This window comes from Poecilia latipinna, unplaced genomic scaffold, assembly GCF_001443285.1.
Source record: "Poecilia latipinna isolate Pla-1442-1.1 unplaced genomic scaffold, P_latipinna-1.0 Scaffold883, whole genome shotgun sequence".
Classification (NCBI taxonomy): domain Eukaryota; kingdom Metazoa; phylum Chordata; class Actinopteri; order Cyprinodontiformes; family Poeciliidae; genus Poecilia; species Poecilia latipinna.
The window spans coordinates 75,874-101,659 of NW_015113499.1; the positions used below are offsets into that span (position 1 = coordinate 75,874).

General features: G+C 38.7%; 1 protein-coding gene across 5 annotated transcripts in view; it reads right to left on the reverse strand.

Moving 5' to 3' along the window:
* LOC106957160 (neurexin-3b-like) overlaps positions 1-25,786 on the reverse strand; it is a 181,551-nt gene that overhangs the window by 53,498 nt on the left and 102,267 nt on the right. For 2 of the 5 annotated variants that reach the window (XM_015048420.1, XM_015048417.1), the window contains exons 6-8: positions 20,250-20,551; positions 18,297-18,320; positions 15,271-15,432 (exon numbers count right to left, since the gene is read on the reverse strand). In XM_015048420.1, coding sequence (XP_014903906.1) covers positions 15,271-15,432; positions 18,297-18,320; positions 20,250-20,551 — 488 coding nt within the window. Of the gene's footprint in view, positions 1-15,270; positions 15,433-18,275; positions 18,321-20,249; positions 20,552-25,786 lie in introns of all 5 variants that reach the window. The other 3 variants (XM_015048418.1, XM_015048416.1, XM_015048419.1) reach the window with 2 other exon arrangements.

The following is a 25,786-nucleotide window of genomic DNA, read 5'->3' on the forward strand; positions in this document are numbered from 1 at the left end:
AAAATGAGGTCGATAGGTTTAATTTATCGTGCGATTAATTGATTTATTGTTTATCGCGACAGACCTACTACCAGTAGCACGTAGCGGCAGTCAAACAGCCAGAGCAGAATCCAGGATCTTACACTGTTAGGTCATTGACTTAAATATTTTTCAGGTTATTTGTTTAGCTTTCCGACCGTCATGCTAATCCGAGTGAGTGTTGGTAGATGTGCTATGCTTTACCTGCTGTCTGATCGCTCCGGATGTATTTTTTACCTGCAGTGAGCCTCAATCTAGTCATGCTCCGTCAAGTGTTTGTTTTTTAAATGTCATATTAAATTTGTTGTGTTGATGTATTTTGACATGCTTCATCCCTGAAGTAATTTTCCGTCACAACACGCAAACTTCCCCATTCGCTCTGAGGGTTAAAGTTCCTCAACACATTGCTTAGGATTTGTTGCCCTGCGCTTCTGCAGTGTGAAGAGAAGAGGAGATCAGCTGCAGACGCAGGCTGCGAAGTAAGATACAGGTGATCAGTTTTGGTGACCGGCAACAAGAAAGTGATTGGCGATCACTGATTATATACTTTTTCATGGAAATCGGCCAATTATGATGTGACCAATTGATCGGCACACCTCTAATGGTGAGTATGGTATCAAGTTCAAGGCCTACTTAGCTCCCAGTGGTACAGATACATTGCCCAGAGTAGGTAACATGATGAAAGAGGACTACCTTCCTTTTTTTTACTTCACCTCAACTATACAGAAAGATGGTTGAATCTTGGACAAAATTGGTTGTCAATGATGCCACACAAACATCAAAACTGGTTTTGGAATAAATGAAACAAGCTGACCTTAAACTACCGGTATATACCCAAACTTAGCCCACAAAATGCACATAAAATATGGGGTTTAATTAGAAAGACTGATAAATTTACTTAAATCGTACCACTATTTCCAATAAGAACAGTTCACATTGGGCCAGAATTATGCCAGAAACTTGCTGGTGAAAACAAAAAGTGTGTGGTTTCTCTACAGCCAGCCTAGTGGAAATATTCCAAATATCACATGGACATAAGCATATTTTGGAACTGTTGCATGTAATTTTGATCTTGTGTGAATTCTCAAATCTCAGTTCCGATTTTTGATTTTGGATATAATTAAGGTTAATGTTGTTTTGTACGATCATTTAAAATTTAGTCCGTTTCATCTTGATCAAGTTGCACAAATGACATTTGATTTGATGAAGTTATCAGAAACTACGTCTTTTAAAAGTCGAGAGCCTTGCTTCTGAAACACACCTCACTGTGAAACTGCTTCTAGATAATACCATCTTGTGTGCAGATTTTTAAACCAATACCAATGCATCAAAACGCAATTACACAAACAGTTAAAAGTAGATTGAATTAATAAATAAACAAAAGCAGAGAAACAGATGGATTTTTAGCTACGCAAGATAACTTGGCACAAAAGGATTGAGAAATGGATCTACTTATACACCAGTAAACATTAGCGGTCCCTTAGTACTTGTTATCCTCTAATCCCTTCATTCTCATGCTCTACCCAGCTCCTCAGAGTCTTAATGTTGTATCCACTCCAATTAGACAATAGCTGATGACTACCATTAAGTAAAATGAAAAACCTGAAGAGATGGACACAGTTATGTTTACCATTAGAGTCTGATAGAACAAATGCTTTTTTTTTATAGTCTCTACTGCTAGAAATGAACACTGAGCTACTGCTTTTAACAAAGTTCTGTATACCAATGTGATAGTTTTTTTTTTTTTTTTTTACCTGGGTGTGATTTTTTTGCCTGGAAATGGCAGGCGATAAACCTTCTGCCCTTCATTTTGGTTTGATAAAAGTGGAAGGATAGGACCTAGAAGCAACGTCGGATCGGACCGTAAGACGGCATGCTCACAACTGAACCTATTGTAGGAGGATTCAGATGTCAAAAACATAAATCTTGTTAAATCTGTGAAAGGGTGATTAATGCGAGAGGGAACTGAATAAGTCCATTGAATATAGTAACTATAATACAGGGAAAGTTGGTCTCTGTAGAGAGGAGTCGGACCAGACAAAACACTTCGGTTAAACCTTCAATCCGCCTACTTGTGTAAAAATAAACCCTTTTTACATTAAACAATTACAAACTTCTTAAAAACCCACAACCACCAGTATACTCTGTTGTAGAGTATGTTTTGGTATTTGGTCATTTTGGAAAAAGTTCAGGCAGTGGACATTAGCAGTGTCACACACACACACACACACACACACACACACACACACACACTACACTATTATTTTCTATCAAACACACCAGTAGAGTCTGGTAGCAGTGTGATGCCCCAGCCTCACACCCAGTGAGCCTCTTTACACCTGTCCTGTTCAGAAGTGTTGACGCCGCCGATGAAATTATTCAAGGCTGAACCCCAGTAAACTGTTATGTCTTCAGCACAACACATCTAATGTGTGTTAAAAGGTGCCAACTGACAAATGTTAATTGATGAGACGAACAGCTGTGCTCTCAATGTACGTTCCCTTTTAACGCTGTTTTTTGTGTGTGTTTTTTTAATAATCAACAAACAAGTAAAACCAAAGAGTTTTGAACGTGAACAAAAAGCCAGAGTCTGATGACGGTGAATCTGTGATTTTGACAAAGCCGGGGAAAAACAGTGCTCAAGACTATCAAGATAGTGGGACAGTCATATAGATGTAAACCAATTGAACATCATTATGATTTATAAACAGATTTGACAGGCAAATTTTACTATGACAGTTCAGACACAGTTATAAATGTGTAAGCAACGGATATGAAGACGACCCACAAACTGAGCTGCCAATAGAAGCCGAGATGTTCAGAGATTGGCATGTTGAACTGGTTTTAATAGACACCATGTAATGTCACGTCATGTAATAACGTAATGAAATGGGTTTTAAAATGTAATAAAACATAATTAATACAGCATTATGTAATAATAGATGCACATGTAATGAAATTCTTGAGCGTATTTTTAATCGTTTTGCCCTGAACAACAAATACTGAGTGTTCTGACTGTAAGCCTGAAAATCCAAGTAAATGATAAAAAGTTTAGCATTCTCTGATCAAAGTTTCAATTTAAATATGCATACAATCTATAGCATGATAGTTATTAGGATGAACATAGTTTGTGATTGTTTATTACATAATGCGCCACATTACATTATCATTTCTTAAAAAAAAAAAGAAATAAAAAAATAGTTACCTAATTTTGTAATGGGTGCAAGATTTAACAACACTATTACATGCAACAGAAAATATTTTAAAAATGTGTTCTAGGATTACATAATAGGATACATAATGCGTTTTTAATTATGTTTTATTACATTTTGAAGCCTGATTTTGTTACATTAATTCCATGTTGCAGCGTTATTACACTATGCAGCACCACAAAACAGAATAAAAATTAGAACCCATGGCAAAGCACAAAAGTAAAAAACAAAAACAAAAAACCATATATCGCTGCTGACTTCATCCTGCTTATGTTCCTTACTAAAGTGCAAAGTTATTTACAGCTGCAAGTACATATATGGGCAAATCAAGGGTGTGCTTTTGTTTTTGACTGGCTCCATGGCAACACCTTTATCTCTGTAATTTACCTCAACATGCTAGCTGTGCTGCCAGCAATCATTTCAAGCCAACCAAACAATGCGTCTGGTGAACTTTTATCTTGATGGAACGTTAGAAAAGTATTAAAAACTGCAAACACCTAATATGATGCTATTAAATGGGGAAGTCATGCTTAACGGCTGAGAAACAAACTTGGCAGTCGTCAAAAATGTATATTTTGCCCACAGTTGGATACAATGCGAAGGAAAATGCAGTTTCTTTAAGGTACCGCCTGCTAAGGAAATAGCTTGTATATATAAAATGCAATGCCATGGTGTAACACATAATGATTTCCTTATTCTGACATTTACCGCCTACATAATCACTTCAAAGCCAAGCATGTTTTGTCTCGATGCATTTATATATTTAGATAAGAAGTCGTTTATATTTCACCATCATCAAATTTAAAATTTAAATGCATATCTTCAGAGGGGGGAATTATGTAAAGTATAAGAATGTCTGCCTAATTTCTGAGATCCTTCACAGCCTAGCTTCCTCGTTTCAAGCAGATTTAGTTTATTCCAACTAATGAACTATAAGCAGAGCTGCAAGAGGAGCAATGAAGGGAGATTGGACTAACTAGCAAAGAAAAATAGCACTCAAGTTTTTCTTTTTGTTGTTGTTTTGCTTTGATGTTGTTTGAAGCATTTAAATGTCACCCATAATATGATATTCCACTTTAGTTTGGCCTTCATGCTCTCCTGATCTCAAACCAAACAAACCTCTAAACTGAGATCTCCTGACAGCTCAACTCACAATTAATATAATTTGAAGGATCTGACACTGACCTAGATATTACACTCCATCTTTAGCGCTATAATGGAAATGATGGCTCAATTATTTGGGGGGCAGCTTCAGCAAGAAAAAAAATGTTAGCAAGCTTTAGGAAGGACTCATAAGGTAGGATGGTGATTTTGGAGACTTTCTAATTTATTGAAATGTGCCTGTAATTGAGCCTCTTGAAAAGCTCGTTTTGAAATATGGTTTATGTAATCACAACATTTCTTACAGTCTTTTTTTTTAAATGAAATGCTGTGCACACAATCCAAGTCGTTGCCACCTGCGGTGACAGCAGAACAGAAGAAAACAAACATTGCATTGTGTACTTGAAAAAACATGTTTAAAGTGTTTGTTTTGCCAGACAAACTTCAAATCTGTAATATTGCTAGGATTAATTAACTGGCATTTCTATTGCCGGTCAATAAAAAACTAATGTTTTATGAAAACAGACTCTGATTAAATTCTCTTGATCCTTTCGGCTGCACAGGCTGCAAATTTGAAAACCTAACCTTTACGACTGTTCGGCTTTTGTGCGAGCTAATGTGATTTGTTTCTGCTCGTTGCGTTTGTTTGCTCCTGCTTTCAGCTAACCGCTCACTCGGAGAAAATCAAGGCATCGCTTTATAAGTAGCAATTAACCAAGCAACCACTCAAATGAGATCACAGTGCCAAAATCATAAATGGGGATTTCATACAAAATGCTGCTAGAGCTCTGTAGGTGAAATCTGAACCCTGGTTACTCGTCTCTCTCTCTTTCTCTCTCTCTCTCTCTCTTTTCAATGCGCTTTAACACCTTGTATTCTACTTCCAGCACACTTTTTCAGACCTCTCTTGGGTGGGAGAACAACATGAATATTACATGAAAAGAGAAGGAGAGGCGCTTTAATGTTTCTCATTTGCTATGAAGAACATTTGACTCACAGCTCTGTGATGGTCACCGTACAGGTCTTAGAGGTAAAGTTGCTCAGAGACCCTCCGTCTTCGGTCCTAAGACACATCTGGCAAAATTTAATAAACACGGAACGAATATTTATGAAGAGTAAAACCTTACGACTGGCTTTACAACCTTCAGGTTTGCTGTAAAAAAAAAAAAAAAGAAAAAAAAATCTTTGCAAACAAAGATACAGCCATGTTGTTGTGATATGTACTAATCAAGCATCCCATTTCTGGTGTTGGGATTACGATTTTATCCGGCCTTTTGTGGGCCGATCGATAACGCAATCGAAAGGATGTCATAAAAGAAGCAAAGAGTACGGCGGCTTATATATATAAATATATGTACACCTCCATCTTAGGGTTTGTTATGGCTGAACTATCCGTTGGCTTATCAACAGCGTTATGGGCCTCATTCGTAATGCCACACACAGGAAGCCTGAAACGACTCCATAAAGCCAAGATGTAGCATCTCTGCTTCCAGGACGGTTCATCGATCCAGCCTTCGTGAGGCTGGGAGGAGAGAGGTGAGGGAAGGGAAAAGGGCAGGTGGGTTGGAGCGCCATGGAGGCGCACAGAACCCATAGTACGCAATCACACACAACGATCACTAATCTGCTCCAGATCAGTGATTGTGTCCCTTTTGGGCGCGGCTGCAGCTGCTGTCTGTTGCTGATTTAACCTCTGTGTTAATGAAGGAGCTGGGTAATCGCACAGAGGTAAACAGAAGATACGAGAAGGTGAGGCGCTGCAGAGGAGACGGATCATTCAGATGCACAGATAGATACATGGGAAGCAAATGTCTAGTTCCTTGCAAGCAACAAAAATGGAAATGCAACATTTCCATTTAGAAGCACAAGTAGCTTTGTGCTTCTAAGCTACTTAAAGGGGCAGTAATATGTGTTTTCCATTTTATAGCATGATCATGTAACTATATAATCGTCAAATATGACTTAAAAAAAATTTGACTTCCTGTTTTAACACCTTGAAATTGGGCCTCTGTCTCTTTAAAAACTCCTGCTCTTTCTGAAACTCCGCCTTTAGGAAGTCATCATAACATGGCCTCTCTATTAACCCTTTAACAACATTTTTACCAACGTTGTGCAAAGAAGCAGCTTGTACAATGAGCTTAGCTGATGCGCAGTTCTTCCAGATGTTTGCCAATTGCTGCTGGCTAGTCTGAAGGAGCTGAGTGGAGTCGAGGGAGAGGGAAGCTTGGAAACTGCAGCTCAGAGGAGGAGCTGCGCCTTGAAGGCGGGGTTAGGTCCACCCAGGTGTTTTTCACAGCTGAATGGTTCCCGTGGGACATTCAAGGATTTCCTCAAACGTCCATGCAAGAATCAAGGCAACACGGCAGTTATGTATTTGATGAAGGAATGACATTATAACATGATGCAAGGCTCAAAAACGTCACTTGTACATGATGCTGCCCCTTTAAATATAGAATGCGGTGTCTTGAGGCATACTTTTGGATCTGTTGACAAGACAACAAATGTCATTTAATAGACAAACTTAAACAGCTACAATACATCAAAGCATATGTATATTAATATGGCCCTGCCAAAGTCCAGACCTAAATCCAATTCTTCTGTAGTACAGCCCATTCCAACCAGACTGATTATCTTAAAAATAGCAATGGACAAAATATCCATTGTTGTCCAAGTGCAGCTACAGGAAAATACTCAAACTGACATCTGCTTCTAATTGCAGTGGAATGCAGCTATACAAAATATCCACTTGCATATCTTAGGTTTATATTGGTAAAAAAATAAAAATCCTGAATTATTATACTTTTAAATTCAAAGCTAAAATTGCATAGGAATATCACATAGAATCCTATTAAAATAAATCAAAATCAAACATGGCAAAGTGAATAAAGGGTAAGGGTTGAGAATACCAAGGCACTGTATAAAAAGATTAAATCTAGTTTGTGGAGTTGAATTTAAGGGAAAAAAAGAGAGAGAATTGTAAAAAGCGGCAAGTCACTCCAAAACAACGCCCTTGTGACAGTGTGAGGATATTTTTTTGTGATTTGTGTGAAATGAGCCTTTAATTTGACAAAATAAAGAGACTGGGGCTAAGCTCGTCTAAGCAGGCAACTTCACCGTTGCCACATGATGTAGCATTCACGACGACACACATGGTGCCCCCACTCCCATCCCAACCCCCACCCCCCCCACAAATCCCCAGACACACACACACAGAAAGCGTCCCTTTCAATCTGTCACATTAACTTGTCCATGAACTCACTGAGAATGCTGCTGAGGCTGCTGCTCTGCAGCTCAAAACAAAACCCTTTACCCTCCACAGCGCAGATTCCCCCCACCCCCAACTCCAACATCCTTCAGAATCTCAGCTGCAACTTGGCTTTTAATTTATTTTGTGTAAAAAAAAAAAAAAACAACAACAAAAAAACCCTAAACAGAAAATAAATAAATTGTTTACCCCGTCAGTTACAAAAATCATCTCTGAAATACTTGATATGCAATATTTCGACTTCCTCCTGCATCTGCAAGAGAAAAGCCAGTGTTTTCAAGACATGGCGCGAAGCATTCCAAACAGCAGCTGCTTATTTATTCATACTGAATTAGATTAACCAACCCCAAGAGAGGATGCCGTGATTGGAAGCAAATTCAACTAGTCATCTTTGTAAATTACCTAAAAATGACTTTTGTTCTAAACAAATCACTTCATGATAGACGTTCTCCCTGCTGCCGCTGGCAGGATTACAGAGTTGTACAGTTTTTTTGCTTCTTCTTGGGAATAATACCCAGATGCCCAAGTGATTTGCCTTGTTTTGTTTGTTCCGTTAGTTTCTTTCACACATTTGGTGAAAATTGTGTAAAACAAAACAAAACAAAATAAATAAATAAATTTAGACAGACTTTTATTCTTTCCACATTACCACAACTACACATGCATATGACAGAGCGGAGTGTAGACTTCAGCTTCAGTTATCTGGGTAATTATTTCCACTGACAATTTGCTTATTAAATATGACAAAAACGTGTGTATTGTCTAATTCACAATTAAGTGGTTTTAAGTGCTAGTTTTCTACGTTTCTGTAGCTGCTAATGAAGCTACAATGCTAAAGCTAAAGTGTATGAAAACAGGAAGTTGATGGTTGGTTTGAAAAAACTTTTATATATTATTAATCTCCCATATATTAGTGTTACTACTAACAGCATTTCATTACAGTCTTCCTTGATGATAATATACAATGGTCTTTGCCAGTATTTCATACTCAATACTGTAACATTTCTGCTGTGTTAAGCTGCTATGTCCCTATATTACCACCAGGGAGTGTGCAGCTTAATAAGCCCTCCATTTCCTGTGTTAATTGCTGTGTCTCTTGTGTATTTTGGTCCAAAGGCCTCGTGGCGTACCCTGAAGCAGGGAAAAAGTCAAAATAAAACACTCCCTGGTTTGAAATTACTATATGAATTGATGATCACAGTCTCTATCTGAACTTTTTCTTTATTTGTGTGAGTGTGGTAACAATGAAAGCTCTCCTAGTGGATTGTTGAAATTTAATAACACAGAATCTCATACTTTGCTCAAAACAGAAAGATGGAAACGAGCTCCCATGACACTCGAAACACTTCTAGATACCAGACAAGCAGCCCACTGATTATTTTTCATTTAGTATCGGCAAAAGGATTTCATTGTAAGTGGCAGTGAAGGTAAATTCTGAATATCTATAAGAACACTGGGGTTTTGCTGCAGACACAGGCAGAGTACAAAAAACAAATACTCATGTCCCGGCTATAAATAGGGCTCAGAATGGAAGGTAACGATTTCCTTTTTTTTTTGTTCCACCTGCGCCCACACCAACGCAGCGCCGGCTAAGGCTAGAGACCTCCCAGAGCTCCCAGGTGGGAGAAGTCTGAAAGAGCCCACACCAGCCAACCAAGGTGACCTGCCAACCCATCCATGACCCCAAAACCTCTGGCAGGCACACCAATCCTCCAACCCATTTGGGCATAAGCCAAAACCCATTGTCCCCAAAACGCTATTCTGTCACAACTATGCCCCAACCATTTCAGTCACCATGGACTCAATGCCACAACAGTGGGACAGTCCCGTCTCCACTGTGTGGATGTGGCTCATTGGTGAAAGAAGACCAGACACTTGAAAGAGTTGCAATGGTAGTGACAAAACGTTTTTGTAACATTCTTCCTCTTCTCAGGATGAATGTTTAAGTTGCAGTGTCTTGCAAAATTCTCCATGCTACTGAACGTTAATACATTTTGTATTCTTTTTGTTATGGGGATGTTGTATGGTACAAAGTAGAACATAGTTGTAAAGGTGAAGGAAAGGAAATCAAATCCAGTACATTTTTACTCTACTGCTAACAGACTCGAGAGCATTTTTTGCAAAAGTGAAGAGAGGTGTTCCACCACAGGGAGTCCAGGCTCAAATCATTTAAACTTGGGTGACAAATTACATACAATGTCATATGGGATCTGTTGCTAATGGAGAAATGTGGCAGCTCAAGGCACTTCTAGAGCACATTTGCCCCCCCGCAGCCTCTCAATGCAATTGCATTCGACCCACAAGATAATTTCACATATCTATTATTAATGGCCTACCAAACCAATCAAACTACAAATACCATAGTGCACCGAAACAGCTACTGCCAGCTATAGAGATCTCCTGAGACGATGCCCCAACTCTGCCTCACATCTGATTGAATGGTTAACATGTTCAGCTTCTACATACCTCTGCAAATTATTGTTTTTGATGATGGCAATGAACAAGATGGGTTTCCACAGTTGAAAATTTGGGAGTGAAGGGAGTTTTTACCAAAAAATGATGCCATACATGACGTAAGCAGCAGAGAAAACAAATATCTCTTTGTGGTGTTTTTGCATGTTCCTTTCCCTGAATCTACCTTTCTGTATGCTCATCCCGCAATTCAAATATCCTATAAAAATCCAACTAATTTACTTTCATGAACATAAAATAAACCTTGTTGGTCTTTTTTTTCTTTTTTTTTTATTTTGAAGACCTGTGAGTTTTTGGTGCAATGTTCTTTCAAATACTACATTTCTTACAACCACGTCTGGCCGCTCAAGTTAAAACACGTTTGGGGTCTAGATGTACATGTGGGTACAATGTGCAGCATGATTCACATGCTTCATAAAGCTTCATTTGCAAACTGCTAACAACAGTGTCACAAGTTGTGCAAGTCGCTCACCCAAATGTAGGCAATAACCTGGGAGGGTTCCAACGACTCAGATATTTGATTGAAAAATAATAACAATAATAATCATAATGATGAGGAAACTTAAAACAGTAACCAAGGTAATAAGTCCATCAGGAAATGGAGGAGCCAGAATTGATTAAGAGGAGAAATACAGACGGCGATACATGAAGGGAAGCTGGTTTGGTGATTACTGGGTGCAAAACAGGTGAGACTAACGAACAACAGGCTATAGCTGTGAGGAAAACAGAGCACTGAAGAGCTGAGGGGAAGTTACTGAATGAAATGACAAAACGACTTCACACAGCCTATCAAAATACAACTATGGGAGAAACTCTTTGGCCAAAAGTGACAAAACTCAGCAACAAGGATAACAGAGCTGACAGATTACTGACATGAAACAAGAACTTCAGGCCACAAAAAGGGACAATAATTAATACTAAAAATCAAAGTCTAAAAGTAGAATTGAACATCGAACCTCACGATGAGACATAAAAAACAGCACTTCCAATTTTCTTTAGATGTCATTATTACGTAGAAGGTTCATCTGTGTTATTTCATCTCAGTAAGGAAGAGGATTAGAACCACTGAAATATTGTTTTTCTCAGATTTCTGACCAATCACTGAATTCTGACTTATTCTCAGAATTCTGAGATTAAAGTGTCTATCCACCCTCCCCCCTCCTCCATCGGCTCTAATCCTATGTAGTTGTGTGAAGGACTCAAGGTTATCGTTAGCGAGCTCTAGTCAACAAACAGCATCAAGATTTAGAATGATCTGGTTAAAGTTTGCTTCAAAAGCAACATTATCGTTTATCGCATTAACTTCTGGGACAATTTATCGTCCAGTCAATATTTGTTATTGTGACAGACCGAGTGGCAAAGCCTGAAAATTGATGAATTTATTTCATTTAGAAGAACTACAGTGCAAAACCAGTAGAAGTATAAACGCAACACGCAGCAGTTCTACAAAGGGTCTGAATACAAATGCACGTTCACGATGGAAGACGTTGAAGTTTGCGATTGTAATATGACAAAATGTGGAAAAAAGATCAAGTTACAAAACACTTTAGAGATTTTGCACACCTCCTCAGAGAAATCCTGACTTGCTGTTCTGAATAAAGGAGAACAGAACATTTAGTCATTTTAACGGGAAACTGAAGTAGAAGGAAAAATAAAGGGTGGGGGGGGTGGCAGGAAGGAATGAATATGTTTTGAGGAGCAAAAGCCATAATGTAAATGGATTATATGTGCAAATGTGTGGCAGAGAATCAAAGATGATGAAACAAACAATACCTAGAGTGAAAGGCAGATCACATGGTGTGGTGTGATGTAGGGAGCAGACAGCATCATGTCACTCTAATGGAACAACATATGATAAACAGTCAGCGATCAAGCGGCACCACCACGACTTCGGAGTCCTCTGATTCACGTCCGTAAAGTCAAGGGCCAACTCACGCTGAGTCACACTTCCTCACACAATACTGGAAATGCACAAAAGGAAACAAATGCCTATGCAAAGCCAGGGGAAAGTTAGCGAGCGCCTAATGAACACAGCTAAACACCGAGCTGCTAAAGAGCCAGATATTTCCCCCAGGAAGCGACGGGAGCCAAAGTGCAGCTCGAAGGAGAGTGAATATTGAATATTTGCAGCACATCACTCGGTTTTTGCTGGAGGCCAGACTCCAAATTACCGCTAACATCTGGATATGTAAACAGACAACTGGCTGCCGAAGTGCGTGATTTAAATTATGGAAGAACCAAGCGGCTCATTGAAGAGCGCTGCACACATGTGACCAGGGGAAAAAAAAGAAGTAATCTATCCAGCTGGAGGCAATTTTAAAGAAATTGTAAAAGTTAAATGAGATCTGAGCTAATGATTTTTATTAAACCAGATGTTCGATGAACTTTTTTTGATGGTAATCTCTTATGTATCATAGGTGAATCCTTGAAAATGGATGGTTTCTTTGACTGCTTAAAGTGCCTTTTTGGGCCCGTATTTGTGTTTTGGAGTGCGTACATACATAACATAATTAACATGACCAATTATGACCAGACAGAAGCTGTGCTGAAATATTGGTGAGAAAGCTTGGATGTGAACTCACTGTGCATCTGTAAGCAGAACACTGGACCACATGGCTTCTCCACAGAACTTTCATTAATCATTTGGAGCAAATTAAAACGCTGTGGGATTATTCTAAGGCAAGCAATTAGCCCAAACTTGGGGAGTTTATACAGCTGAGTCTGTTGGAAGCTTATCTGAACAACACATCGCATATTTCAGCTACTGGATGTCAACTAATCCCTCCAGGGTGCAAAAAGGAAGGGAAGACACATTTTTCAAGGATGAAAACTTTATGAAGTAATATTGATCAGAAGGAAGAAGTGAAGTTTCTTTGTCAATATTTACCATGATGCAAGTGGCTGAAACACCAAAGTTTTCATACTCCTTTAAATTTTGCTATCATTAGCATGTTCTAACGACATATTTCACTGAATTTTATTTTGATTTTATGTAATAGACCAAGACAAAACAGAGCCTGAATTCAGCCTCCAGATCAACATTAAGACCGTCAGACGATTCATTCATATCATTTAAGTGCCATCACTTCATTTCCTTGTTTATATGTAGTTACTAAGGCCTCAGTCAGTGGCAAAAAATCAGAAAAAAGGTATATGCATTTGTCTGATGACATAATGTGGATTCTCTGCTCAGCTTGTTGCTTATTAAACTGAATTAACAAGAAATAAATATGTCACTATTATAATTAAAAAACAATAACGGGTAGAAATTGGTTATGACGCAATTTTCATTTCTCTGAAACCCTTGCAGAGGTTATAGCACCTGGAGATTAATGACCAATGGAACAACTGTGTGAGATTCACAGGTAGTATGAAGAAATTCACTTCATTGTGGACAAGGTGACTTTTCATAAACTGTACCAAACCTGGCAGCGACAGCAGCTGTGTTTGTGTTTGTGTGTGTGTGTGTGTGTGTGTGTGTGTGTGTGCGTATTGTTCTTTGTGTACCATCCTGTTTTTGGATGGTAGCCCACTCAGCTAGCTAGAACATTAATAGATTTACCAGCTTTGAAAAAATGTAAATGAAACACCCAGGATGAACAGGGTGAAAAATACAGATATGAGAAAGAGTTTTGAAATACAGTAAAAAACAAACAAACAAAAGAAAAAACACTTTGATATCTTTATTCAGAAAACCAAAATAAATTGTACTATGGACTTCAAGCACAAAATAACATTCTCTCCTCTAATTGGTCAGATTGATCTGTTCTGTCAGCTTCAGGGGAAAAGATTGTGCTAAAATGTAAACTTACAGTTATTGACTTTATATGGTTATATGCTTTGTGGGAGCGATTCCTGTGAGACTCAGGTTCACACTGAGATGACAGCATCGCGACGTTACATAATGTTTTCTGTCACTGTAAAGCTCGTCATAAGAGTCATATTTTTCAAAGTCATATTTATACCTTTGTACTCCTAAAAGTCACAAGTTCAAACTAAATATTTCATTGGTCAGTTAACTATTTAGCCATGTTGTAGCTAAGCGTTTAATTAGCTCAATAATTAAACACTTAAATAATGAGCAGAAGTAGACTATCAAAATAAAAGCTAGGTCTTGCAGGGCTCTGGGTAAACTCATGTGGGTCAGGCTAGTAGCCGTCTGTATTGTATTTAAGATGGTTCATCCTCTGTTTTAAGCTGAAATGTTAAAAAACGGGGGGGAACAAAGATAGAGAGGCGACTCCTGAACCTTGTGAGCAGGAGTTTAATAAAAGAGGTTAGCAAGACCCAGGTTTATTTTAGTAGTCCATTTCTTTTAAGCTTTGAGCTAAATGTTTAGCTTCAAACTAAATATTTAGCTTGCTTACTAAATAATTAGCTTGCAGCGAAATAAATATTTGAAACTGTCATTTGTATAAAAAAAACATGGTGGAAATATAGCTATGGAAAACGAAACCCCGTGTTTTTTCCTCTTACAAATAAACAACTGAAATTATTTTACTATCTTTGACTGTCTAACTATAGAAATGACACCGTGTATGCTGTGGTGTCTCGTAGTTCTGAGGGGCCAAATAAAATCCATCACATCATTATTACAAGTAACAAGGAACTGAAGTTTAAACCAACGTAAAAGACGATACAGTTCTTCAAACAGCAGAGATTACTTCAAAGTCAGCAAGGTTGAAGCATGTTTAAAACACCAGCAATTAGTACATGCTCTCTCACAACTGGTGAGCTCAAAGACACAACATATATAGAAAAAGTGGTCCAGTTTTGCTTTGTTTCATCAGAAGCAAATATCTCTTTGAAAACGCTGCCCGTCGGGAGGCGTTTTAGCCACACACTCAAGCCAATTCTGCAAATTGCCTGTGACAGAAGCAATTTTGGGGTATTTTCTTGCTCACCAACTGCAGTAAGTGTTATGAATTAGATTAAGTGAAGGGATATTGAAAGTCTGATTCCTCCTCTGCTAACTCAGCACCTTTAATTGATAATTCAATTTTATCGCTCCCCCCCTTATCCTCCTGGGCCTTTCGATGGGTTTTGATAGCCATTTGTTGTGCATTTCAAAGACAGCGTCACCGTTTAACAGAGCGCTAACAGCTGCCTACGTGACAGCACGGCTCCAAAATCGTTGTTTTTGTGACTGCATTGAACATCTGATGTAGAAATACACCTGCTCTCTTGATGATGTCTCTTTACCTCTTTGAGGCAGCCCATGAAGTTGTTGCTAACTGGAGATCCCGGCAGGTCCGCCGTGCTGGGGCTCCCGCCCACGTAGAAGAAGTCGTCGGAGCCCAGCATGGTGTAGTCCTCCTGCGTGTAGCCGGTGGTGGTGAGGATGCCGTCCACGGAGATCGTCACCTGTTGGGGCGCAACACATAGCCAAAGCCAAGCCATTACACTCTGGAATTCGCTCCCGTGTTGTGTACAAAGCACATTTCCTTCCTTGGTCTGCATTTCAACTCAGGTTTATGAACTTTTTTTTCTTTTGGTACCTTGAAGCTTTTTCTTGTTTTGGACCAGAGAATGGTTAGATTTTTTTTTTTTTTTCGGGGGGGTTAATGGAATTTTTTGTTGCCAAAGGATTCACAGGACAGGTAAAGAAAATATGGCACAGGCATATTTTCTTTATCTTTGATGGGGGTAAGAGTATGGATCTTAGGTTTGATTCTGAAACTTCAGGTTGGGAGAGGGTTAGTACAATGTTCAAACCAAGGACAAATTGATTCCACTTGTCTTAGGTTTCGGGATTTATCTCTTACTGCAGACACACACACACATCCACAGTCCAACACACACCTTCACTCATTCAAACCGACTCATACACTCCTCTGGACATCTACATCTGTAAATCCACGCACATGCAAAACAAAGGGAGGCTTTTTTTAAAAAAAAAACACCACATCAATGTGCAAACCAAAGGCAAAACTCTTAGAAAAGCAAATTAAGCACACTTTAATTGGAGATGGAACGTGGATTTGATGGTGGCATACAGATCTGGAACATGCACACATGGTACAGAGGCTCATGCAAGACCGGAACCCATACACGAGCAAGATCGCAGAGTAGCAGAAGCTGATCTCTGATCAGGTTTAGATCGAGTGTCATGTTTTGTTTTTTTTGTTGTTGTTTTTTTTGCTAGAGATGCACCAACCAATTGGCACAAATAGCCAGGTCAAACACTGATTTGTTTCTTTATCTTTTTTATAAATTGTATCCAACCTAATAACTGCAACCCGTTTTGATTTCTAACCTCATCAACCAACAACATATTTTGTGATATTCTTTTAGTAGAATTTACATAAAAGTTAAGGTGTCTATGCAGTCGTAGATGGGGGAAAAGAACAGAATCTGATTTTATCATCGTGAAAGTCTTAATGAGTTTCCAGGCTCCATTTCTTATTCAGTTGCTTAAACCATCAAATTTTATTTCCTACAAAAATGAATAATTTTACATTGATTAATATTTGTAGTATATTTATGAAGCTTTCATTTTTGTTTGAGTTACTAACAGTTAAACAGACTTTCAAAAAAAATAAAAAATAAAAAAATAAAAAAGTTATGTTATTTGTGTTTATCATTTTAACTTGGGTTTTAATCTGGAGTCAAGGCTATGGAATTTAGCTTTGCTAAAGTATTCTGAAGCAGAAGTAAATATTGCAATTCTTTCTTAATTTGGGAAAAGTAGAGTACTGACGCATGAATTGGGATAATCTTATAATTTTCTATTTTATTTAAAACTACTATACTGAAAAGAAACAGAAGCTATGACATATGCTAACGATGAATTGAACAACACTTTATGAGATGTTCAAAAACTTGAGATATATTAGAATTCAATCCTGCTTTAAACATCCCAACAATTGATCATTATGTTTGTTCAGCCAAGGATATCTAACAAAGCTTCACAGATCATTTATAAATATCCTGACATTAACATACATGTCAATTCTGATCGTTAAACCCAGTCCAGATTTCTCTAAGTATTTTAAACTGCTGTACATTTGTTCAGATGCCAAGAAGTTACTTTAAGCTCTTTTCAGATCATGGATAACATTTTGTTATTTCATGATCTGTGAGGAGAAAAAAAACTACAAAAAAAAAAAAAAAAAAGTACTCCCCAAAAGACGCAAAATTTGAGAATTTAGATTTTGGATAGAATAACTGAAATGTAGCTTTTCTAATAACACTAGAAGAGACTCCCCCATCCCCACCCCCCTACCCCCAATTTTCTGTTGGATTTATAGCAACTACATCTATTCCATTTATCCTTTTACATTTCAAAAATTAATTGGTCAAAAAAAAAAAAAAATCTGACATATTAGTATCGGCCAGAAAAAACCTTGATCGGCGCATCTCTAGTATTTCTTTTGTCAGTGTCACCAGACCAGACCAGTAATCCAAGATCAGTGTGCTGGTTCTGTGAAATGTTGCGCGTATGGGCCCAGGGGTTATCAAAACACACAGACACCTTTTCACCAGCATGCTACAAAAAACTACAGACAGGGAGGGCAGAGTGAGTGGTACAGTGACAGATGGAGGGTGAGTGAATGGATTAGAGTGTTAGTGGTTATTCTGGGTGGTGGGGCTGAGGATCTATGAGTTTGGCAGATGACAGGTCGATTGATGAGGTGTGGGCATGCCATGCGCCATAGTGAGTTGGAAACAACTGTCAGAGCTCCCGCAATTGAGGTTAAGGGATGCCATTTTTTTTTTTTTTTTTTTTTTTTAATGGCGGCGTCTCTTTTAGGGCTCGGTGTCGAGGTCACCAACTTGGAGATTGTGGTAAGCTTCTGTCAGTTCTTGACGACAGTCCTCACAAAAAATGGGGACTTTCTTGTGTGAAAAATTAACATAAAAAAGTACGTTGCCCTTTTAAAGGCAAAGAAGTAATTTATTTTTCTTTTTTCCTTCATTTAACTTGTCGGAAATCTGTAGTAATGTGGAAGAAACAAAGAGAAAAAAAGTAAAAGCCAAAGTGAAAAGAACAGGATGGGGGATTGTGGGGTAAAGAAGGAGGTTGTTGGCAGGTCAGGGAGGAAATTGAGAAGAAGCGAAGAAAGAATTGCCTGGTAATACAAACCCATCTCCTCATTTTTTGATAAGAGTGTCTAGGATGGAACTCAAAGAGAACGAATAAAAGAAGAGAGGGGGGAGGGGACACACGGCAAACCCAAAAAAAAGACAATAAGAATGATATCTACCAGACAATGTAGTTTGTTTACCATAGCGTGTCCAATGCCTGATTGCTTTCCAGAAAAAGGGGAAGAAAGGAAATCAACAGAATAGTGAACAAAAAAGGTTGTTAATAAGGATGGACAGAAAACAAAAAACCAAAAGCAACGATGAAGAATTAGGATGTCAGTTAGTACATTAGTTGGTTAGAAATTGGTTAGTAGTAAAGAAAACCAAAAAAAAAAAAAAAAAAATGGAATTCAACATGGATGAGTTAGTAAAGCGGTGAATAAACACTACGTGATTCATCAGAGATCAGGCAGCAGTAATCCGGTGCCTTCGTGCCATCCGAAGCAAATTTCCTACACCGGAGTCCTGCGAGAACACAAGCTAAACGGACGTCCTGTCAGACATTTGCATGGGATGGCTCAGATTCCAGCAAAACCTGCAGTGTTTTTCCACCTTTGGTCTAACAAAGTGCTCCTTTGAAAGAGGAAAGGAAATGACAGAGAAAGAAAGTGAGACAGTGAGGAAAAGTGACAAGCTTCAGCTCTTAGCCTATAACCAAGCCTCTGTTGGGAATTCCTGCTACGACTACTTACTAACCTGTGGGACAAGGCTTACTGTCAGAAAGGGTTAGAAAAGCAGCACTTACTTGTATTTCTGCTCTGACAGCAACACTAAATGCTGTCTTACCCGACAAACTAAAGGTCAACCGGGACAATGGGCAAACCCAACATCCTGCTAGAGTTACCTTCACATACCGCTAGCTCTGTAAAGTCCGTTGGCATCTTTCTACAGCCGTCACAAGGACTCCGCTGATTCATATTAGCTCCACTGAACCGCAAAATACAAGCTAATTATAAATAATTGGAATATATAAAACAGTAATTGCAGCAAAGCAGTAATGGATGACTCAAACACTTTCTACTTGGCTTTAAATTAAAATTTAAACGCTACACCTCAACAGAAACCGTTTTCCTAATTAAGGCAAGGAGACGGTAAAGGAACCCAGGAACACTGTCAGCTTACATAATTACAAAAGTACAAGAGCATTATTGGACATCGTTGAGCTGCAGAAAACAACAGGCCCTACGCCAATAGAAAGAATTTCTTAACTCATAACGTCAAGTAGAGATTTGAATATTTCACTCACTTGTAAAACAAGCAGGTTTAGCACCCAGGAGCTTGTGTTGTATTTCGCTTAATCCATCTTCTTATTAATGCCAACAAGCTTCTCTGCCCTGCTGAAGAATGGCTTGGTATGCTAGTCTGTATGGTAATGCAAGTTGTTGCTATCTGATAGCTGAATCTAGTACAAACAGATGTCACAAACTCGATTCTATATTCTTTATATGAGGTCATTCTAAAACAGGAATATGGATTACATTGGTCCATTGTAGTTCTGGATACATCTGCATAAAGGTGCATCCCTGCTCTATCCTCCAATCTTTTGCTGCTCAAACGGGTTTCCTTGTAGGATTACCCCAACAACTCACAGCATTTTCTTAGTTCTGTTAGAGAACATTATTCCTCAATTATAACACTGCTCTTGGCTGTAAAACTACCCCTCTACTCATCATGCTAGGTCAATACAAATCAAAATACTACCAATAACTGGTCTGTATGTGGACCAAATTATACCCAAATTGTATCACTCCTTCCTGATTTTCTTTTCTTTTTTTTATTAGTGAGTGTAATAATCAAATCTCATACTCCTATAGAGTGCTACTTAGTCTATTCGCTAAATTATAATAAACAAGGCAATAAATATAGCATAAAAGGAATTTGTGTGAATTTAACACAACCAAACGAATAATGAAATCTGTTTTCTTAATAATGTTTCCAAACTGTAGAGATGAAATGACAACCAATAAGATAAAAATGAGTTTCTTAAAGGTTTCTCCAAAGCTCTTCAAGGCAGCTTCTATACAGAACAAAAAAGAAGAAGAAAAAAAAAAGAAAAATCTCAAACTCCATCCATCACCGTTACCCCCGATTACCTGTCTCAGGTTGCGTGTCACTTTGATGTCGTGCCAGGAGTTGTCATTGAATTTTCCATTGACTGGCTCTACGATGGCCTCAAAGGCCCCAGAACCGAGGTTGATGACGAGGGAAACCGCCCCGTCTTTCAGGGCCAGATTGACGTAGTCGGCGGACTTCCCCGTGTGCAGGAGGAGGCCGTTCCGCTGCCATGTCTTGAAAGACAGCGTGATCTCATCGCTGCTGCTCTGAATGGGGTTCTGCGACAGGTCGTAGCAGAAGTACTCCGAGCCGCGGAAGGTGGCCACATTCTCCTCTCGTGCTGAAATGGCAAGACAGGGAAACCTGAACGTTACTGTTGCGCATTGAAAACTGGAATCGACTACATCTTACTGGTCGTAACCACAAATATTTGTCCATTTATCTTAGGATCTTCAAAGGTCCTAAAATACCTATTAGCACCTTAGAAGTAAAGCATAATTACCAACTGTGATGAAGAATTAACAAATTAAATGCATTGCAAAAGTATTGAAACTCATCTTCACATCATGACATGTTGTAATGACAAACTTGATACATCCTTGTTAACATGTTTGACTGTCAATGGGTTATAGCTTGTTTAGGGATATCAGAAGTATAAATATATGCCACATCTTTTATGCTTTAGATGTTCAACAATTCTGCACTGTTCTGTGTTGGTCTATCACATAAAGTCCCACAAAAACTCTGAAATTATTGCGAAATTGGCAACGAGGCAAAATGTGAAATAAGTTCAAGAGGTGAAAACACCTTTAAAAACAAAATCACAGTACAAGGAATGTCATTATAGATGACTATCAATCTTGTACACACATCACCAAAAACCCACACACATACACTGCTCCCCATAATTACAGCTGCAACAAACCTATCGTTCAGTTCAGATCATAAAATCCGATCTGTATGACCCTGGCTTCAGGTTTCACGTACGGCCCTTTAGACAGACAGACTACTTATGATGGAACACAATTCCTCGCTAATGGCAAGCATAAATCAAACATAGTCCGATTTTACAGTTTTTACATTACCCTGTTGCTACAAGGTCACTTCCTGATCCCGTTTCTTTTCAGATCAGCACACAGAGTAATGTGAGACGAGGCGGGGGCTCATTTCTGAGAGCAAAAATAAAGTTGCCTTTTTGATGGAAAGTGAACGAGGGGTACTGTTTCCATAAAGTAAAGAACAATATGTGGTAATGGTTGACAGTTTCTATGATTTTTTTTTTTTTTTTATGTGGATCAGGTTAGCTCAGGCAGGAAGTATTAATTACATCCTGTGCTGAAGCCTTGCATCCAAAAAGAACATTTAGATATATCCCATTCTTTGAAAAGTTCTTAAGTTTTCATCCCAACTCAAATTTTCTTAGGAAACATCTGTGTGAAGATTTAGTCCGACTACAAAATGTACTGCTGCTGCACACTGCCTCAAGATTTTTTCCATAATCCTAATTGCTACCTTCAACACCTTAGATCATGATATTCTTTTATCGCATCCTCAAGGAGGAGACGGGAAAATCATACGGATATCAAGAGATTTGTTCTAGAGTAGTAGAGAACTTATTTAGGGATAGAAGCTTCGTACTTAGCAAAAGACAAATATTGTTAACCAGTAAAAAAAGTTTTCCATGTGGCATTCCACAAGGTTCTACTCTAAGGCCTGTTTAGATCTCATTACATTTTGCCTCTAGGATATTTTTTTTCATAAATGTGAAGCTTCTTTTGACTTTACCAGTATTGAAACATGGATGAAATAAAATGATCTTCATCAACACAACTAAATGAAGGTAAATTCATTGGAGAGAACAGACTCCTTCCAGCTTTCCTTTCATACCTTTCATACTAAATATATTTTGTTTTGACTACAGATGTATCAGTTTCCCACAATGTATTATAAGCCTGGCGGGGCACCAGGCTTTACCTGTGCGCCCACCAGGCTTCGCATCATTTATTTATTTATTAATTTCTTTTAATTATTGCCTTTTTAAGATTTTATAGTTGGTCCTTAGGTATTAATATTTCAGTCTTCCAATAACGCATAGCTATAAAGTGATATTTTCAAGTTTCCTGTTGACTTTGAACATTTTTTAACTCAAAAACATGGCGGCCGGCTGGATGATTACCCTAGTAACCTGAGCTTAGCAAGTTTTCTGGGAGAAACCCTGTATGATTTGACAGCTCATTTAGAATCATAAGTGTGAGTTTTATATCATGATTTTGACTATTATATTTAAAGATTATAAATCATTACACAGCCACATGAACAAGGACACCAAGAAACCATTTACTCTCAGATGTTCTTAGGTTCAAACAGAAAAGCAGACATGATTTCTCTGTCTCAGTTGCTGCTCCATAATTCCCGAATAATTTACCAATCCATAAAAAGAGACTTTGAAGACCCACCTCTAATCTTTGGTTTTTCACTTAATAGAGTCTGACATTTGGGTTTTATAACCACAGCTTGTCATTATAGGATACTCTGTCTTGATCTTTGAGAGAAAAAAAATACTGAAATCTCTTAGATTGAGAATGTAATGCAACAGATAGCAGGAAAGGTAAAGTGGTGTGAATACTTTCTGTGACTGAAGTTGACAACTGACATAGCAAACACACAGCACCCATTGTGAGACTCTTCACAAGACGACATGTTAACATACCAAACCAAATGTGTTGCTATGGAATTCTGACATGGTGAAGTCATTACCTGCCAGCAGACAGGAAAAGAGAAGTTCAAATAGTCATTTCATTTCCACTGTGACCTGCAATTCCCTTTGTGTGGCCAGAAGAAAAATGACACGGCGCGCAAGACTGGGGAAAAACTGAAATGAAAGGGATACCTAGCACATGCGTTTGTTTGTTGTGCCGGATCAGTCAGTCTGTAAACATGAGGGAGCAGTGTTGTGCAGCTGGCAAAGGCACAGATGAATGGAAAAACAAGAAGGTAAACACAGCGAGGAAAACAAATGGGACGAGGCAGCGGTGCTGCAGGGACGGCAGGCCGCGCATTCCAGCCAAGGAGAAATTCTCCCCGCAGTTTCAAAACCAAAGTCTTCACGCAGCAGACAAAAGGAAATATTACAGGAGGCAACAAAGGCACAGTGAAATCATTCCTTCCTGTGCCAGGAGAATAAATAGAAAGCCATTATTAAAACTGATGCATGAGGACAGAGGGATACACAGACGATTCCCCGTTCTTCTCATTCTCGGGCGGAATCTAAGAAAATGATCAAGCGTCGACGGCGCCGCAAAGACCTTGCTGATTATGCTCGGGTAATATTGTACTTTTCTGTGTTCAACAATTGGGTGGAACACTGACGGCAAAATGATAATGCTACAGTTACTCAATATGAGACATGTCAGTTCCATCATCATCATCATCATCATCATCTGCCAGAGCCATTTCTCCAAAAAGTCTTTCAGAAGACTAATGAAATATTGATGCTTATCTCAACAATGTGGTTACACTGGCTCGATGCCCGAGCTGGCGTCACTGAGCATCCGGAGTACAGCAGGCTAAACCCAGAGACGGTGGTGAGACAATTTCTCCCTAGAAAATACAATGAGGTAAAAAAAAGTATGGTCTTCCTTACAGATTTCTTCTAGTTTTGTCACAGTTAAACTGTAACTGGCAATGTGTTCTTGACATTGTGTGGATGAATTCTGAAATAACATCAGTTTTAGGCTTATACCTAAAAGAGACGTTCAAGTCAGCTACAAGGATGTTGCTAATGATAGTTAATTGATGAGTTACTAGTTGGTCTGCATAGCTTTTCCCTTTAATACATAAAAATATTCATTTGGAAGCTCCATTTAATTTTTTTCTCACATTATCTCTGATATTACATGACTTATTTTCGCAAGAATGGTGACAGTTTCTCAACTTTACTTATGAAAGCAAAAGTAACTAAAAGCTAATGAAGAACTGTGTTTCTCTGCAAACCAACAGCATCAAAATCCTTCTCATCTGAGCCAGAAACCCGAGCCCCGTGCTGCTCTCACCTGACCCATGCTGCAAAGGTGATCGCCATGGCAACTCCTCTTATCTATCATCCTTTCTCTAATTAGCTCGTCGGAGGACCGCGGCTCAGATTGCAAAACAGGTTTCTGTAGTTCAGAAGGATTCCTCTTGACATGATTATTATAATCAAAGGTAGCATTTTTGTTTACTTCTTCACAGCTGGCAGCCTTTAAGGGGAGGAATGAACTGAAGCCAAAGCTGGAGTGCCAGACATCGCAGTGAGTCAATCCTCAGGCTGAAATGCTCAACTTGGTTGTGGAAATAATCCTCTAAACAGCCAAATATAAAATAAATAAATAAGTACTGTTTTGATCTCAGAGCTAGTTTTTAAGATTAGCTCTGATCTTCGCACAAAAATCGGGATTTAATGCCTCAAACAAATGAGATTAGGTCCCAGGTATGAGTTTGTGACAGAAAAAGCAACATTCGCTTTAAAAACCATGATTCAGATCCAGCCCGGTCGTTCCATTTGCCCCAAAACTGCAGCAACAGAAACAAAAAGCAACCATCGAGAACATGTCTGCCATGCGCACATTAATTATTACGATGGAATTACAAACCATCAAGTAATTACGATGCAATTACAAACCATCGATAAAGCATCTCTGCCACGAATAAAGGAGAGTGCAAATTGATACAAGGTAGCATTTGCGCACCTCAGCAGAGTCGTATCTGGGCGTAAGTGTATACTGATCCATAAAAACCGGGGGGAAATGTATTGCCTGTTGAGACACGCTGCACACAGATATGTGGCTTTCATATTGATCATAAAGCAGGGTCATTTTCCGCCTTATTTTCACCACGGTCATCAATATTCCATTTGTGTGCTGCCTGGACTGAGCACTGGGGGCTGGAGTTCGATTTCAAAATCCACTGGAAGCAATTAGCTCCTTCATTACCATCTCCCTTTCTCTTCCGCTCACCTACCCCCCTCCTCTGCTACACACCAAAATTCCTGAGCAATTTTTTTTATTCATTATTTTCCCCCCCGATTTGACCTCAAGGGCTGTTAAGGAAGAAGATGTGCCACGTCCCTCTTCTACCTCCTTCTAAGATCACCCCAGGACGTTATGACTTCTGAACACAAACATTGGTTTGAAGCCAAGTGGCACCTTGCATCTGAAATTTAATGTTGGTATAAGAGCGCTGCTGGTAAGCAAATATCATGAAGGGGTTAAAAGGGCGGGGCAGTATGGTTTTGAAAAAAAAAAAATCTTTGATTTTTTTCATACCTGATCCAATTTTTTACATTATTTTCCTGCTTTCCCCCCCAAAAAAACATTTATTACAAATGAAAGAAAATAGCCACTTGCTGCTTCAGAGCTGAAGGTTGCACATAAAATCTCCCAAAAACAAAACAAAACAAAAAAAAAACAACCCACAAATACATTGCAGATGTAGTTAGACAAAATGTAAAAAAAAAAAAAAAAAAAAAAAAAAAAAAGGGGAGGGGGGGGGGTTTTTATTATAACAGGGGTTTGCCTTTTTTTTTTTGGGGAGGGGT